Source organism: Helianthus annuus, chromosome 9 (genome assembly GCF_002127325.2).
Source record: "Helianthus annuus cultivar XRQ/B chromosome 9, HanXRQr2.0-SUNRISE, whole genome shotgun sequence".
Lineage (NCBI taxonomy): Eukaryota > Viridiplantae > Streptophyta > Magnoliopsida > Asterales > Asteraceae > Helianthus > Helianthus annuus.
The window spans coordinates 117,794,559-117,813,180 of NC_035441.2; the positions used below are offsets into that span (position 1 = coordinate 117,794,559).

The window sequence follows — 18,622 nt, forward strand, 5'->3', positions numbered from 1 at the left end:
AAATCGAACTAAGCGGACGGCTCATTTAAAACGAGCCTCAAACCAAGCGAGTATTTTCCAAGCAATAAATATTTCGAGCGAAGTTCGAGCGATTTGGACACCCGTGTTGCTCGATTTAAATTTGCTGAGAGAGATAGTGACAATGTCTGGTCTCAGATTTTTATGACTTCAAAAACAGGCACATTTTCATGGTATCTACACATTTTATGTATATGTGTATATACATGTTTATATATGGATGTGTATATGTATATATATACTAATTAAAAATAATAATTCGAGCCGAGCCGAGCGGACATTTGCTCATGCTTGGCTCGTTTACAAACTGAACCGAGCAGAGCGGCTCGTTTACAATCGAGTGTCAAATCGAACGAGCATTTTTCGAGCAATTTTCGAATGAGCAGCGAGCGGTTTGAACGGCTCTTGAGAAACTAGTGAGAGAACCCAATTTGTAAAGCTTGGTTTTGAATGAAATTCATGATTCAAGGTGTCGTCTTGATTAGTTTTCTACATCACACACACACACACACGAAGTGAACGAGTGGATTATGCACACCCGTTTACATATTAAATCTGAAATCTTGTGAAATCCAAGTTGGATTAGAGACCTACAATGGAAACAGATAATTATCACTACCTTGCCAAGGAGCCACCATCTAAACCTAACATACATGCTAAAACATTAGCTACGCCAAATAAATTCTATAGTAGTAAATTAAAAGTTTTTCAAGTAGAATAGTTCAAAAAACATCGTTAAAAATAGTATCGATCTTCTTCCTTAAAACACATTTAGACACCTCAAAATCATTGTTTACTTCCCACATCATGTACCAATATATGCATATGCATGTGTCACAAAAACGTGACGAACCTCGTAAACTCATCATCACCGAAAAGGTAATGACTTGCCTAACATCATCAATAACATCGTCAATAACATCATTACAAGCAGCGCCAAGAACAACATCGTTGTCCCAAGACACCAACTACTAACACACATACAACTCCCAAAAAGATTAACATTTAAACACTTGTGGGCATGCATCTCATTTTCACAAACTAGTGTAGATACAAAAAGTATTTACCTATTTGGGTACTTTGAAAAATATTTATCTATTTGGGTACTTTTCTATATCCCTTTAATTTTTTACCTAATTTATAAATTTCTTTTTATTTTTCTACCCAAAGTTAAATTAAATTACTCACAGAATTAGAATCAGCAAAAATATGAGTAATTATTTTTTGTAAAAAAATAAAAAAATTCTGCAAATATTCAAAAAAAAAAAATCTGGAAAATTCTACAAAAAAATCTGCGAAAAATCGACAAAAAATCTGCAAAAAATATATTAAAAAATTCTACAATAATTCTGCAAAGTTAAAAAAATATTATAAAAAACCATATAATCTACACTAGTTTGGGAAAAAAAAACTCCATTTCTTTTTCCGTTTTATTTTCTTTTTATAACTTGAAATTGTATAGGCCCCGTTTAAACTAAGCTCATAAAAAATAAAACAATAAATTCACAAATTTACTCCCGTCAGTTATATCGATTAAGTGATAGTAATCTGGTGGAAAGTTTGATATTTCAAACAAGTTTATTTAAACTCAAGCAATTTATAAAATAAGGTTACAAATTTCGAATTTCTTGAAATTTGAGTTTTGAGAAAAGATCCTAAGTATTTTAATTATTTCAATTTTATTAATAGTGATTATTTCTCCAATATTCTGTACGTATAAGTAGTTTGTTTTTTTATACATATTAACCTCAAACGAACTACACAATGTGGACCATCAAATCCACCAACTATTACCCTATAGATTATATGGTTTTTTTTATAATATTTTTTGCAGATTTTTTTTAACCTTGCAGAATTATTGTAGAATTTTTTAATATATTTTTGCAGATTTTTTTTTGTAGATTTTTCACATATTTTTTTTGTAGAATTTTTGCAGATTTTTTTTTTGAATATTTTCAGAACTTTTTATTTTTTTTACAAAAATAATTACTCATATTTTAGTTAATTCGAATTCTGTGAGTAATCCAATTTTAATTTGGGTAGAAAAATAAAAAGAAATGTGTAAGTTAGGTTAAAAATTAAAGAGATATAGAAAAATACCCAGATAGGTAAGTATTTTTTAAACTACCCAAATAGGTAAATACTTTTTTGTATCTACACTAGTTTGGGAAAAAAACTCTATTTATAAACACTTAAGCACGTATATCAGCCCAAAACTATAAAACGTAAAAATAGGTGAGAGAACTAACCTTAATACGCTATTAATCACCGCAACTCAAAAAACCCCCTTTGAGATGAGAAGCCTCAACCAACACGAAACTACGTACGTCTTGACTTACTCAAAACCTACACAAAACACGTCCGGTTACCATTAACCAGGGAAACCTGCACACTCAAATACCTAACGGACCCTAAACATTAGCTAGTTCACCTCAACCGTAACCCATTTGGGTTCATTTCCCCAAAGCCAAGTCACCACCATGACTAGACTACACTTGAACCGCGGACATGAAAATAACAACTTTCGTATCTCTCTAGTTGCAAGATTTTGAGTTTTGAAGTTTTAGAATAATAAAGCAAGGACAAGTGAATGTTTAATGAAGAGCATGTTTAGTTTATCAGAATGAGAATTAGACAAAAGCACTGACAATTTAATCTTTTGTTGTGAATATCAATATAATTTATTTGGTCTTTTATCAATATTAGAGGATCCGGGGTGGTCCGTTATCGACCCCCCATCACGCGTGATGTTCGAAAAGCACACCGCCGCCACTGATTGTTTAACGCGTTATAACAATAACGCGTGGAGTAGATAACGCGTTGAATTTGTGAACGTTGGGGCTTTTTGACCGTTTTTTTTGACCGTTTCTATTTTTTGAACGTTGGTAAATTGTTTTTTTTTTATATAAAATCCCACATATTTCAATACACAACTCATACAACTCTCAACAATTCTCACACTCTCAACAATTCTCACAAAAAATTCAAAAAACTCTCAACTATTTTCACACTCATTTTTTTACAAGAAATATGGAAGGTTCAAGCAAGAGAGGTGGTGGATCGAAAAAAAGAGGTGGCGGTTCGGGTACGAAGAAAATAAGGCCCAAGGTTCGAGCGAATCTTGGTGAGCCCGCTCGATTTAGGTTGCAAGACGAACCCGACCAAGTCCCACCCTTTCAAACCCAACAATATCCACCCTTTCAATCGCAAACGTACCATAACCAACCGTTCGTTCCACCGTTTCAACCTCACCAATTTCAATCGCAAACGTATCAAACCCAACCCCACACACTCGACCCTCTACTAGAAGACAACACCCTCATTCATCTATTATCTATTAGTGTACCATGTTGCAAATGGTCATCACCGCAATATTATACGGGATAATATATTTACACACTCATGTAAGGGATGTGAATTCATTAGAATGTTTTTTTTTTTCTTCTATAAAATGCAAATCTGAGACGTGATTTCCACCTCTCATTGATATTTTTTCACTACCACATATTTTTTTTATTTATTAAATACTGATACTAGTTAAATGTTTTAACAATTTGTAAATAAAAAAATATAAAATAAAGTACATGTAACTTAAATAAACGATTTTCATCGACAATTAAAATATTACATAATAACTAAAATAAATACTAAAATATCAAATAACAACTACTAAAGATAAGATAAAAAAGGCTACAACCCAAACCTTTTAAAGAAATGCAAGCTAAAATTAAAAGAAAAAGTTAAATGTCTAGTCCTTATCGTCATACATATAAAAAGTTAAATATCTAATCCTTATCTATTGGGTAGTCGAAGTACTTAAATATGTTCCATCAAAATTACAGATATAAGTACGTGCTAAAATCTTATATGAGACCCAATACTTTAATTTCAAAACCAACTTTAATGAATTTTATATCAAAAACTACATAAAAATAAACAACACCTTGTGTTTAGATTTTTCTAAAAAATTAACCCGTATAAGTTACCAACCGAAAAATCAAATAAGTTAATTCTTTTAGAATATCTTTAAAAAAAAATTAAGAAAGAAAGAAAACAACAAATATTCATAGCTTGGGATTCAAGTCCCTCAAATATCGTTAACCCGCCAAACCAAACTCTTCTTCTCTTTCCGTTACACAAAACCTCTTCTCTATAAATATCTTCTTCAACCGAATTCAATCCCCACGCAATTTGCACAGCGTCAGATTTACGCACAATGACGAAGCGGAAAGCAAGCCCTATCGATGACGGAGCTTCCACCTCTACCAATGCTCATAGGAGAACTGTACGTTCGAAGCCTCAATCAGAGCCTCAGTTCTTCCAAGAGCAACGTGAATTGGTATATTTTATGTCTACTTACTTATTCTTTTTCAATGTTTAACTGATCCACGTGTAAGATCTATGCATGTTAAGTTCATAATATGTGTGTATCATCATGTTAGAGATCGATCTCTTGTGATTTGATAATACGAATTTGTTGTTTGAAATTGCATGCCGTTACAAAAAATACAAGTTGTTAATCAGGCAAGCTAGTATCATTGGTTAGAACTTAGAAGTAGGGCTATAAACGAACCGAACGTTCAGCGAACAGTTCTTGAACCGTTCGGCGGAAAGTTCGTTTTATCTATGCTTTTTATATTATTTAATTTTTATTTATTTTTTACCCTAACAATTAAACTAAGAAACCCTATTTCCATGTTGTATATGTACCATTCCTTTCTCATCATTTAAATGACGAATACGATCGACATTCCGTTCCACAATTAAAGCTTCAAGTTCCAGTGCTACTCTCTAGGCCATCCACCTTTAACCTTCGTCACGTTCGCTAAATTTATTTGTGTTCGTTTGTGTTATGAACCGTTTGTAAACACGCTCATTTCCTTAATGAACGCACACAAGCATAAAATCTCGTTCGGTAAGTGTTCAAGAACCGTTCGTGAACACATTTATTTCCTTAACGAACGAACACGAACAAAGCCTTGTTCGTGTTCGTTCGGTAGGTTTACAAGGACTTAGAAGAGATTACTCTTAGTTTTTTTTTTTTTTATGTTATACTCTTTTTCAGCCGGATAGCTAGTGATTTATTTTTCCGAGTTAATTACGTTTTTCGTCCCTCTGGTTTGTCAAAAATCACTATTTCGATCCATTAGTTTATAAATTGCCAAAACAATCCGTGTGGTTTCACTTTCGTAACTATTACAGTCCACTCACACTAACGACATCCAGTTATTCTGTTAGTTTGTTTGAAATGACCATAATGCCCCTGTTATTAAAATTAAAATAATTGAAGAGTTAGTTCCGTTTTTCGTCCCTGTGGTTTGTTAAAAATAACTATTACAGTCAAGTTTTTCAGGTAGTCTCAAGTTTTAAAACTAATGGACTGTAATGGTTATTTTCACAAACACATGGACGAAAAACGTAACTAACTCTTTATTTATTTTAAGTTTAATAAGAAGGGCATTACGGTCATTTCAAATAAATTAACAAAATATCTGGATGGCGTTAGTGAGGTTGGACTGTAATAGTTACGAAAGTGAAACCATAGGGATTGTTTTGGCAATTTTTAAACTAATGGACTGAGATAGTGATCTTTGGCAAACCACAGGGACGAAAAACGTAATTAACTCTATTTTTCCTATGTGTTGAGTTTAGTTGTCTATTTGTTGCACTTGAACTATAGCCAGCCATGTTAAATAAGATGTTTGTTTTGATGGTTTTATTCTTTATTACTTAATGTTGTTGCAGGAGGATTTGTGGAAGCAGGCCTTCCCTGTTGGTACAGAGGTATGTGGCACAATCAATGTCAATTATGTTATTATCTGTTACGTTGTGTAGGCTACTCATCGCGATTGAAATTTTATGACAGTGGGACCAGATTGACTTGCTCTTGAAACACAACTGGAATTTCTCAAATTTGGAAGTAAGTTGCACACTTTGTTGATAGCGTTATTCCCTAAAAGAAATTGATCGTTTCTTAATCTTTGTTTCGCCTTTGCAGATTGTGAAAATTCAAACAAACGTGATAATTTGTAAGAAATAGAACTAATCAAGTTTTTATTCATCGTCAAATGGTACAGGATGCATTTGAAGAGGGTGGGATATTACACGGGAAGAAAGTCTACATCTTTAGCTGTACAGAGCGTAAGTAATAAATTCACGTTTCTTAATATATTGGTTTTAAAAAGCACGAGGGGCGCGACGAGAGCTTCATGAACTGACGTGTTGCTCTATGTACAACCAAAAGCTGCATTTCTCTCATCTCTTATACATATCAGCCTTTTAATCAAGCAAACCATTTATAATATATTCATTCTTATAGTCATATTACTATTCAACCTCCTTCAGACCTTATATTGCGCGCGTGTGTTTTAAAACCAAGCTTGATATGTTGAACTCTATATTGATTAGTTGAATATGATGTGCTTATCTACTTCCAGATTAGAAAATCGAGGTTTTAGAGCATGCATTGTACTCTTTTTCTTTTTGGGGTTCTATGTGACTTTTTTTTTTAATTGCAGCACAGGCTAAATCAATAGCCACCTTGATACCTGTAGTGATTGTGGTAAGTACCAAGTAGAATAAACTTGTACTCTTTCTTTCATATTTACACGTTACATAGTTCAAGATTTGCATATGTGGCAGTTCAGTATCGTTAGTTGTGTGTGTGTTGACTTTTATGTGTCTTTAATTACTCTTTTAGTTTTTATGTATTAGATTTTCCCTTTGTACAACTGAACAGGTTGTGTCTCCATATCCACCTTCTGATAAAATTGTATGTACCTCCGTACAAATGGCGTCTGAAGAAATTATTGACATGAAGCGGATGAAAATGGATTGGGTTCCATACATTCCATTAGGAAAACGGTAATCATTTTTTTATATGTTGAAAACCATATTTGATAAATTTTAATTAGTGATCATAATTTTATAGTTGGCTAAACTGATATAAATCTAATTTTTACAGGGATTCTTCAGTTGAAAGACTTAAAACACAAATATTTGTACTTGGTTGTGTCCAAAGAAGGTATCCACCACTCCTATAAAGCTCCATGTTCATGCTTGTTTGCATGTTTTCTGAGTGTTGTTTTATTTTCTTTGTTTTTTTATTTGTTTTGTATCCATCTTTCAGTAATATTGATCTTATGTTTTATACTTCATTTTGGTATATATTATGCTTGTTCAACTATCTTAGGCAGCAAAGCATGGGTTGGAAGAATAGATCGAAACTGGTCGGATTGGGTATATGAGGAGTGGTTTGGCTCAAAATGGTTATTTGTTTATTAGTATAGATCAAACAAGTCAGGTCAGGCAAAGCCACACATATTTCGTATACACTTCTTTTTTAATTTTATAAACAACCAATGTATTAAATATGATTTCGAAAACTGCATCATCGATGATGTTATATAACTTTTTGATAAAACGGTTTAGGTGGTTTAATGCATCTGAATACACTTTGAATGGCTTTCTCCTTGTTTAAGATAAAGCATAGCTCAAATCAACCCGTTTATTTTGACTGGGTTAAATTAATGATCTCTACTATAAAGCTTGTTGGTTTTGACTATAGATGTCCACTTAACTGGGTCAATAATTGAGAATTGGCATTGAGTGTTTATCTGTTGAACTTGATGTTTAAACTGATTAACTATAGTGCATTTTAGTTTTTGCAAATAGAATTTATGAGATATATGGATTATTAAAGGGTTTATCATTCCCTCTTTTGCCACACACCTTCTTTCAAGCATTTTGAAATTTGTATATCAAACAATTTGTACAATGTGAATTTTAGCCGTAGTTTTCGGGCACTATTTGTGTAAGTTGTAGCTTTATGCTAAATTGGAATATTCATCTCATAGTTATGGGTATATGAATTTTGATTTTTATTTTCAAGATCATCCACTCGGTAGAGGTTTGTAAAGAGTATTATTCTTAGATAATAAATTTCTTGATTATTATAGAATTAGTAATTCATTCATTATGTAATACGAAATACGAAACAGTTACAAATTCATACCAAACAATTCCGTGGGATTATGACGAGAAAAGAAAATCCAGACAAAAGATATTTCAGTTTTGGCTATAGTTTTATATACTCTAATGTAATTGAGAACTTGATTTTCTAATTTTTACATTGAAGATCATTTGGGAATTGAGAAATTAGCTTTATTCTATCTGTTACTATTGCTCTAACTCTTCTATGTTTATGCTACAGTTGTCTTGTTGAGATTGGTAAAGATAATATTGTTCACTATCTGATTTTGACACAGGGCTGGTTTAAAACATTTGAAGCTAGAGCGCGTCAAGAAGTTTGAATACTGCATACCATGTAAGTACATATACAGACTTATTTTGGGTTCCAGTTTTCTTGCCCTTTGCATAAAATTTGGTTATGATCATAGCATAGTGGTGACTTGTCTTCTTAGATGATTTTCAATTTCAAATATTTTTACCATCACATTATACACTAAAATTTGGAACAAATGTTTTGGAAGGTAAAAGCATCTTCATATAAGTGATAAATTTGAGCAAAGACATGAGCGTTAGTCGGTATAGTTTTCAGAAGTGAATTGTATGGATAAAGAAAGGATAGCTTTAGTTGATTCATATATAGAGTGATGTCAGTTGGTATGTTGGTTTTCTGTTCATCAATTAGGAACAATTTTTTTTTTTTTTTTTTTTTTGCAGACATTTATAACCCCTTAGAGGAAGATGAGACTGAACAGAGTACTATTGTTGATATCCTGTATCCAGCCGAGCCAGAGCCTGTAAGCTATCTTTTTGCGCTTGATTATTTATTCACCACTTTGCATTAATTGTCGGTGATTCTTAAGATATACATGAGTAAAACTAGAGGCAGTATTTTTTTCTCCCTTAAAGACGAAATATATTCTGTGTTTTAAAAAGTGTCCGAGGCAATACGGTCCTCGGAGCTGAGGCGCACACATCATGTACGTGAGGCACACTTGTTTTGCCAAAACACTTGTTAAGCAGAGGTGCGCCTCAAAGAAAAGCGTTAAAAAGCATGCACCATACCATAATGTTTGACTGAGGTTAGCACTAATTTGCTTCTTTTATTTTCCATGAACATGTATAGGTTTTCTGTCAGTTTGATTTGGATATGGATGAACTTGAGGTGAGCCCTAATCCTCTTTTTCTAATATCTATTGCTTTATTAGGCATCGTAAACTTGAAAAACTTTTATCTTTCGTAGGAGTTCACTAATGAGCGAATTTCTGCGGAGGAGTTGTCTGAAGATCAGAGCGATGACTTCAAGGTAAGCTCAATCGAGTAGTTAGACTATGTTTTCACATTCAACATATCTATATAAAAAATCTTTACCTTCTTTATATAGGAATTTGTCAGCAAAAAGGTTCTAGAAAGAAAGAGAGCTAATCATGAGGTAATTTATCTATCTAGTTATAACTTATAATATTTGATCTATGAGTCAAAGGCGCTCATAGGCACCCAGGCGAGGTGCACTAAACCAGCTTTGATTGCAGCAAGGCACAAAATGGGTCTGAACAGGTCAAAACTAGTTTTAGACGGTCTGAACCAGCGTAAATCCCCAAACAAGCCAAAAATCCACAGTGTAAACCAACCAGCCCAAAACAAGTCTAAACATCCAAAAATGGCTTGGACCGGACATGCCCCTTGCTTGTCTTGGGAGTGTGTTTTTTGTGCGTCTAGGCAACAAACTCTTGTCGCCTTGAGCGAGCCTTTAACTACCTAGCATTTGATTTGTATATGAGAAGATGAGGTTTACAATAATAAGGGAATGTTGGCAGGAAAGGGTAAGGAGAAGGATAGCACGAGAGCAACTGAGTGCAGAGAGAGTGGCTGCATTTCAGAATATGAAGTTTTACAAATTCTATCCTGTTGCTACACCTGATACCCCGGATATATCTGGCGTCAAGGTTTGGTTCCTTTTTTTCTTTTTTAGATACCAAAATTTGTGTTTTGTTTTATGTTTACTTGGTGAAACCTGATATTGTGGTAACATTCTTGTATAAAAATTGCAACTCTGTGGATCTCCAAGCCAATTTATAAGGCATTTGTGTGCAGGCAGCATTCATAAATAGGTATTATGGCAAGGCACATCAAGTATTCTGAGCACAGGAAAGTAGCAAGTTTCATATCTTTCTCTAGTTACAGGATTTTGAGTTTTGAAATTTTAGAATATTCAAGCAAGGACAAGTGGTTGCAGGACAAGTGAAATTTCAAGTTAGAGGATTTGTTACCGTTATCTTTTCTTTTTGCCATTGAATTACGGATAACTCATTCCCTGCTACTATTTTTTTTTTCAAAGGTACCTAATTCTACTATTTGAAAGCCTTAATGTTGATATGAATTGCTTGACCTTCGGGTAACCATGTGTTCTAAAACTTAAATGTATTTAGAAAATGTTTTATGATTATGATTCAAGAAATGATATGTTAACAAGTTATAAGACCCGCGGGCATTTGAAAAATGTTTTATGATTATGATTCAAGAAATGTTGTTTTACACGCTTACATGTTACAAGTTACAACATCATGTTATATGCATTGAAGCCAGAGTCGGTATCTTTTGTATAAAGATGGCCATAGACCTATCGTTGTGACATAAAATGATGTAGGACCATTTACGATGGTGATTTGATCTCACGGCGCCTTAAACTTCTAGCTTCGAGAGCACCATGGTACATTATACATACATACAAAAAGCAACTTGGGTTGCCTCTCTAAAATGAAAAGCGGCGACTTTTAAAAAACCACACATACATACCCTTTTGTTTGGGTTGATTCTCTAGAATGAAAGGTGGTGACTTTTATATGGATACAAAAAGTAACTTAAGACACCATAATTTGTAAGAAGTCTTGACCTTTCAATTATAACTTAAAAGATACAATGGTTTGTAAAAAGTCATGACCTTTCACATATAACTTAAGACTCAATAGTTTGCAAAAAGTCACGAACTTTCTCACTTATAACTTATGAGATAATGGTTTGCAAAAAGTCATGACCTTTTAATTATAATTTAAGACATAATGATTTAGAAAAAAAATTGACATTACCTTTCAATTATATGATATAATATTATAATGTTATACCACCGTTTCGATTGAAAAATGAACACTTCAATTTACATTAGAACTTTCTTAATAGAGTAAATTACTTTTTGAGTTCTTGTGTTTTAGTGGTTTAACCATTTGAGTCCAAAATTAAAATGTTTAACGCCCTGAGTCCATAGACTTTTTTTTTTATAACTTTTTGAGTCCTTATGAGTCCAATTTTTTAACCTTTTGAGTCCAATTCTTTTAACAAAATTGGACTCAAGACGTTATAAAATGAACAAAATTGGACTCAAACATTATAAAATGAGCGGTTAGGGACTCATGGCGTTAAACTTTTTGATTTTGGACTCAACTAGTTAAAACCACTAAAATACCGAGACTCAAAAAGTAATTTACTCTTCTTAATATTTGGAAACAACTAATTGCCACCGTTTCGCAAAATTGCCGCCACAACATATCAAACAAATTGTCATCCACTTTATAAGGTTATATTTACCTCTGATATTTTTATTTAATACATATACACAACTTTCTAAATTACTTATATACAATACATATAAAAAATAAAAAATAACCATCCATGACATACAATACATATAAAAAATTAACACCACCATCCATGACATACAATACATAAAAAATTAACACCACCATCCACGACACAATAACCATCCACCAATGCCGTCAATTACCGAAGCAACACCACCAAACCGACGCGTATGCCACATTCTAACGGTACTATTGATTCCGCCAATCAACCGAAGCAACACCACCTAACCGATACCAGGGGCGAACTATAGTGGGTGCCCGGGGGTGACCCCCCCCCCAATGTTTCGGTTAAGTTCCGTTTTTTCGTCCGGAAATTTTAAAATTATATAGGATCGCCCCCCGATTATTTTTCCTAAATTGTATAACCTAAATATTTATAAACTTTGTATATAAATGATGGGTAGTTTGTTAAATATACACTTTGTTTTATTTGGAACTATTATTATTTGACCCGACCTGAATCAAATAGCCGACCCGACCCGAAACATATCGATAGGAAAACAAATTTTGGGTCCCATCACCCCCTCGAAATTTTTGGTCAAGCTCCGCCACTGACCAATATGTCTCCTCCCATCACCGTTCCCCCATATGTGATCATCCATTTAAAAACTTTCAAACTCATTTATCGATCTCCCAGTCCCCACAATCATTCACCGATCATGATGATCAGAATAAGAATGATCGCCTCAATGAAACTGAAAGTTCGCTTCGATCTAAAGCCGACGTAGGAAAATATAAAAATGCAAAACATGCGTATGAGAAAGGAAAGTTCAGGTCTTGAAATTCTAAGAATACTCAAAGGCAACATTACATACATGCAATCAAAACCATTTTTTGTTTTTTAAAATCAAAAGAAAGTATATACCCCATTTGTATGCATCACAATCAAATCCAAAACTTCTAAGTGACACCAGTTTTTCTAATGAAATCATCAAACCGAACAAGAACATCACTTTCGATCATCGATTAAATAAGAATAATTAATTTAAAATTTTTCAATCCACAAAACTAAAGAACAGAGCTGGCTACTGTGGTGGAAAACAATTCATCAAAAATGAAATTAATTTTCATAAATCATTTATTGAACAATTGAAATCATGATTGGAATCAAATCTAGATTTTTTAAACAATCAAGTGTCCCCATCCGTTCATATAAACATAATGTTAGATTTGTCTCTAGATGTTTTAAAAAATATGTTTCCACAAATATCTTTTGAAAAATCCAAAAAACAAAACAAGATTTTGAAGTTTTTTTTTTAAATTGACATGCCATTTGTTCAAAGCTATGAATACGGATCTAAAATTGTTTACCATAGATTTGTCTTTTGATGTATTGTTTGACGCTTCTATTTATCATAAATTTAGCTTTCCATGTGTTATTTTACATTTTTAATTAGGGATTGAATACTCCCGAAAACCTAAGGGTTCCTCCGCAAGGTTCGTCCACGGAGGGTGAGTCAGGGCCTAAGATCAGGCCGAAAGGCGTAGTCGATGGACTAAAAAAAGTAATCTTTCTCGATAAAGTCGGTTGATTAGGGTCAAATTGTATCCCTTCGGAACCGTACAGGCGCCTTTTGACGCATACGGTTCTTTATTACCCAAAATAGAATAACCACTTAGAATAATGAAACAGATTATATTTGTCGAGAAGTGCAAAATCGTATGAATACGACCCTCGTTTTGTATCTTGATTAATTGGATTGTTTCACCAGTAGTTTTGTTTTATCACTCTTTATGTTACACTGTTGTGAAGGCACCGAAATGATGAGACTAATATTGAGCAATTCAATGAAATGTGAGGTATTGAGTTCAAGTCTTACAAAAAAAATTCGTTGTTCAGAAAAAAAATAATAATAAACAACGGAAATGTTTGAAGCCCATTTACAAACTAATAAGATTAAGGGTATCGAGATTGAATGTTCATTATGACAAATGTGACGATAAATGATTGGCGTAGGTGAAAATAAAATGAATATCTCTAAGTAAAATGTTTAATTATAGCGTTGTAGGCCGGTGGTTTGGAAAAATAAAAAGAATGCTTTGCATGAATGTAAAAATTTTAAGATACGATATAGTGATGCAAAATACATCCATAATCAACATACCGTCGCAACGCGCGGGTTGCATTAACTCGTTATGTACAAATGTGGATGGGTATGGATCGATTCTAGGATAATGTAAATGACCATGTTACAAGGGAAATGAGTTGTGCGATTTTAATGTAAATGATCATGTTACAAGCAAAATGAGTTTTGTGATTTGTCCATATGCCTGTTTTGGTATGGGCGTATGGGCTAGCTACCCATCGTCACCCATGCTAATTAATCGAACCACATGGACTCCGCGTATAATTTGGTGATACGTTATGACATGTATGTTTATTATTAGGGTTATTGAATTTTATCACCCCTAACTATTGGCTATTGGCCGCGGTCACCCCCAACTATCACTTTGACGCCCATCACCCCCAACTTAACACTTAGTATGTTTTGTCACCACGTCGTTAACTGATCACTAACTTTTAATCTTGGTACTATACTTTTAGGGGTGTCATAGGAATCTTATGAAGGTTTTAGAGATCTTAGGACACCCCAAAAGTATAGTAATAAGATCAAAAGTTAGTGATTAGTTAACGATGTGGTGACAGAACACACTAAGTGTTAAGTTGGGGGTGACGAGCGTCAAATGATAGTTGAGGATGGAAGCGGTCAATAGCCAATAGTTAAGGGTGATAAAATCCAATAACCCTTATTTTTATATGTTCTGATTTGTTACAAACTGGACCAATTATGGAAAAATGAGGTATTTTTATCACCTCTTATCCTAAATTTTCAGTTTTTATCTACGTTAGGTGATAAGACTATTCACTATTAGGATGAGACAAGAAAGAGAGTTCAAGAGATGAAAAGGACATTTACGTTAGGTGATAAGACTATTAGGATGAGACAAGAAAGAGAGTTCAAGAGATGAAAAGGGCATTTGTAGTTAGTGAATGTGATGATTCTATTAGATATTTTTGATAATTTACGTAACATTTATAGAATGATTTTGTAATTTGATATGTATAGTGATACCTAAGTTCTAACTATAGCTTAGTGGTGTTACATATTTTATGAAAATCTTGTTATCTTTATAACATTTTGCTCTAAAAACTTCTTTTTCTTTCAATTAGGTAGTTTTCATAAAATGTTACTAAGAGTGATTATTTTGTTTAACTTCACTTCCAACATTTTTAGAGCTTGATTTTGTCTCCATATTGCTGATAAAGTCACTTGTGTCGTATCAATGATAAAGTCATTCTTAGAAAATTTGTTGTGATGGTTGAACCATGACATCTACGTGACCTTGTTGTTTGTTGCAAATCTTGACGGTCAACGTGTTGTACACGACCCTAACATCAACTATGGTTCCGTTACTGAGAAATTACCATTTGTCCACAATCGATCCATCAAGCTTCTATGCCTCTTTTGAGCTCCACGTTTGATGGAGGAGTTTGGGAGATTTATTTATGAACGCATGTGTATTTACTATTTGTCCACACCATAGTGCAGAGACATGCCTTTCGCCTCAGTTTGCCTTTTGAAAAATTAGCAAAGATCAGATACGCGTGGTGGACGAGAAATAAAAGTGTCGTGCACGCTCGTGCATACACATGCACACCCGTGCCTCCAAATAAGACAAAAGCAAGAGACCAAAAGTACACATGTTGTTGGCCTATCGGGACACCTCACCATGCACGACCGTGCATGGGAAGGCGCGCCCGTGCCTATGTACTACTGGGAGACAAAAGGGACAAGATCTCGGAGCTTCCAACAAATAAAAGGACACGCACCGTCGTGCCACCCCTGAATGCATGTGCTAATCTGCCCTTAACCAGCCTATAAATAAAGGTCTCGTTCACCTATTTGAGGCATGCTCTTCTTTGCTCTCTGATTCCTTGGTTTACTACAGCCCCAAGGTTGATAGACTTGTACATTCTTGGCTTTGTTCTCTCTTCTTTGAAGGCTCTAGTCCTTTGGAGAAAGTGTGGGTGATCCATGGAGCTTGGTTAATCAATAGCCAAGTATGCCATGGTCATGATTCTTCCTAAGCCTCCTTTGCTTGGAAGTATGAGGTTGATCCTTAAGGAAGGTATTCATGTCGACCGAGACCTCTCCAAAGCTAGGATCCCAACATCCTACATTTGATCATCCATGTTGAGAATAAAGCATCGTTTGATTAGTTCACTAAATATATGTAATAAATGAGAGTTGAAAGACACTTTGTTGCACAAATACTTGCACTTGAGCTAGAGCTTGAAGATCATGAAAAGTGGTAATTGTCATCGGTAAAAATGTTTCATATGTTTGTAATCTCTATGTCTTCTCATACTCTCGGATTAGATAATCTTATTAATATAGTATTTTTATCTTATTTAATATGTTTATGTTTTACTAATTCTTGGTTTATTATCTTTTATGACAGGAATCACAGGATTACATGGCCACTTTGAAACTAAATTAACTTAACAACTTAATTTAACTATATTAATTTAACTTAACTTGACTAAGGTATCCGTACAGCTTATGGTACCCTTAATCAGATCCAGTGTAAGCTTATGGTATTAAACCAAATCTTACTAGAGTTTTCTGGTATTGAACTAGATTTGGGTGATAAACTTCTAGTATTGAACCAGATCTTGGGGGTACTAAAAGGCTTTTGGTAATGCACCAGATCCGATTGGAGGTAAAGATCCCTAAACGTGATCCCTCTTGTAAGCTTGAATTACAAGCACTAATTAATTAAATTATAAAAAGATAATACAACCAAGATGGCTTTAAATCAATCTTGTTGTGCCATATCGTTTACTAGTTGAGAGGCTAGGGATGGTTCATTATTGACATATTTCCAGACCAGTCTATCGGTGTGTTGTGACAAGGTTGAGGGACTCTCGGTATCCAGACTAGGAGTCGCTTCCAATTTTCATAAAAGATAAAATCGAAGGCTTAACCATTTTCCTCATTTTATAAAATAAACTAGAGTAAATTGCAAGAATCGTCCCTGAGGTTTAGGCACGTTTGTCAGTTTCATCCAAAACAACTTTTTTTGTATCATATTGTGTCACACCCCGACCGATGGCGGAAACATCAGAGTGAGACGAAAACGAGATTGCTCGAGACTTCATAACGACTAATTGTGACAATAATTTAAGTAACAAGATTTCATTTCATTTCTAGTTAAAATACATCATTGGAAGGAAATTACAACAAATCTTTCGTAACATAACCCAACAAACAAAATTCAAGACATAGACATTGGGTGTGTTTCTTATCCATCCTAAGTAGATTTCTTCGAATGTCATCATCAATTTCCTGCAACATGTATTAAAGTACAATCAACAAAAGTTGGCGAGTATACAAGTTTGATTACATAGCATACGTATAAAAGATTGTCTCAAATCCAACATGACATATTGTATACTAAGTTAATTATCACACCAGCATGCAAAAACTATAAGTCAAGCCAAAGTGTTCACTAGCGTAATCTTATCATCGCAATGAAAATACCATAAAGAATGATTGAATACTTAACAATGACCCAATAAACGGGCGGTGTGCTACTCCTATAGTCGCTTTAAGGACCCCCCCCCCCCACCCAAAAAAATATATACTTACTAAAGGGGGAACACAAAGCTCATTCTAGCTTTAGCTCCACGCATGGCATATACGGTTATATCAAACACACACGCAACTCAAGTGGGTGTTTCAGATACTCAGAACCAGCAACTCTCTTTGGATTGCGAATCCCGCAGCTCGGCGACCTACGTCGCAGTACCTCATAGAGCCAGTTTGAGTTGAAAAACTATTTTAAAGCGAGTCTTCTGTTAACAACCGTGGAAACGCAGTCAGAATCATCAACGATTTTCTCACCATGGGAATGGTGGCTATGGGAAACGACCGCATTCGGTACTGTGCTCGATCTGTAACCATGGGAACAGTGATTACGGAAAGATACCCCATCACCAACTTGGTTATGCGGTCCACAAACAAATCCACGCCTTTGCATTACAAAGATGGTGGACCACAACACCGCAACAAGCCTACCGCGCGGACCGACGCGGCGCGAGCTGCTACTTCAAGAACAATTGTTTTCAGTGTTCTTTTTACTCTTAAATAAATCCCATTTATTTAAATGAACACCCAAACGAATGACCAGTTTATAAACATAAAGCAGCTTGAAGAACAACGCTTCAAAGCTGTTCATGTAGACTCTTGATAGTCATTATGAACTCAAAGAGCAAGAAGCTCAACAATGGCAGTAACAAGTCTACTTATGACTTTGTTTATCTACCCATTGTCTGCATAGAATAAACAATGGTGGTAACAAGTCTACTTATGACCATGTTTATTTGCTCATTGTATTCCCAGAAATTACAATGGAAATAGCAAGTCAACTACTCACATTGTTCGACCAAACACGACCGACAAGGGGTAGGTCGTGCTATCACAAGGGAGGTTGAATCAAAACGTTCCAACTAAGCATCGACGGTAACGAGGTAACAGCAAAGCAGATGCAGAACCCTAAGGACAGATGTCCAATGGATGAACACGGAACACCTCACAGAAAGAGGGATCATCACTCCATGTCCAAGTGATGAACATACAGCACCACCACAGTGCCAAATACGTTTGAGTCAGCAGACGCAAAGGTTACAACTCGAGTTTCGGGTAATGGCGAGGTCATACTCATCTTCCGTCATCATCTCAAAGGTTGATTCGAAGACTTGCCAAATGGCGATCATGTTTGATGATATCAGAAAAAGGTAGACCACACTACCAGCCTGCCACGAAAACGTAATAAACCGAGAGATGCTTCAGCGTCAGCCTGAAGTTACTCACCGGTTCGGCACAAGTCAACACGACTTCACTCCAACCGCTCCATAGTCAACAATCAATCGACCGATTGATTTACATGAAGCAGGAGCAAAGGCCTTGGCCTAGTATCTTCTCTGAACCGATTTC

The 18,622-nt window shown here is 34.7% G+C and overlaps 1 protein-coding gene across 1 annotated transcript; it reads left to right on the top strand.

Moving 5' to 3' along the window:
* Positions 1–4,106: 4,106 nt before the first annotated feature.
* LOC110878301 (protein HEAT INTOLERANT 4) lies at positions 4,107–10,385 on the top strand. The gene is made up of 14 exons (XM_022126578.2): positions 4,107–4,357; positions 5,764–5,802; positions 5,885–5,938; positions 6,096–6,159; positions 6,537–6,580; positions 6,758–6,882; positions 6,983–7,042; positions 8,286–8,344; positions 8,704–8,783; positions 9,113–9,151; positions 9,230–9,292; positions 9,371–9,418; positions 9,804–9,932; positions 10,081–10,385. Exons 1-14 carry the CDS (start codon positions 4,235–4,237, stop codon positions 10,126–10,128), a joined length of 975 nt encoding a protein of 324 aa, XP_021982270.1. The 5' UTR covers positions 4,107–4,234; the 3' UTR covers positions 10,129–10,385.
* The last annotated feature ends 8,237 nt before the right edge of the window (positions 10,386–18,622 follow it).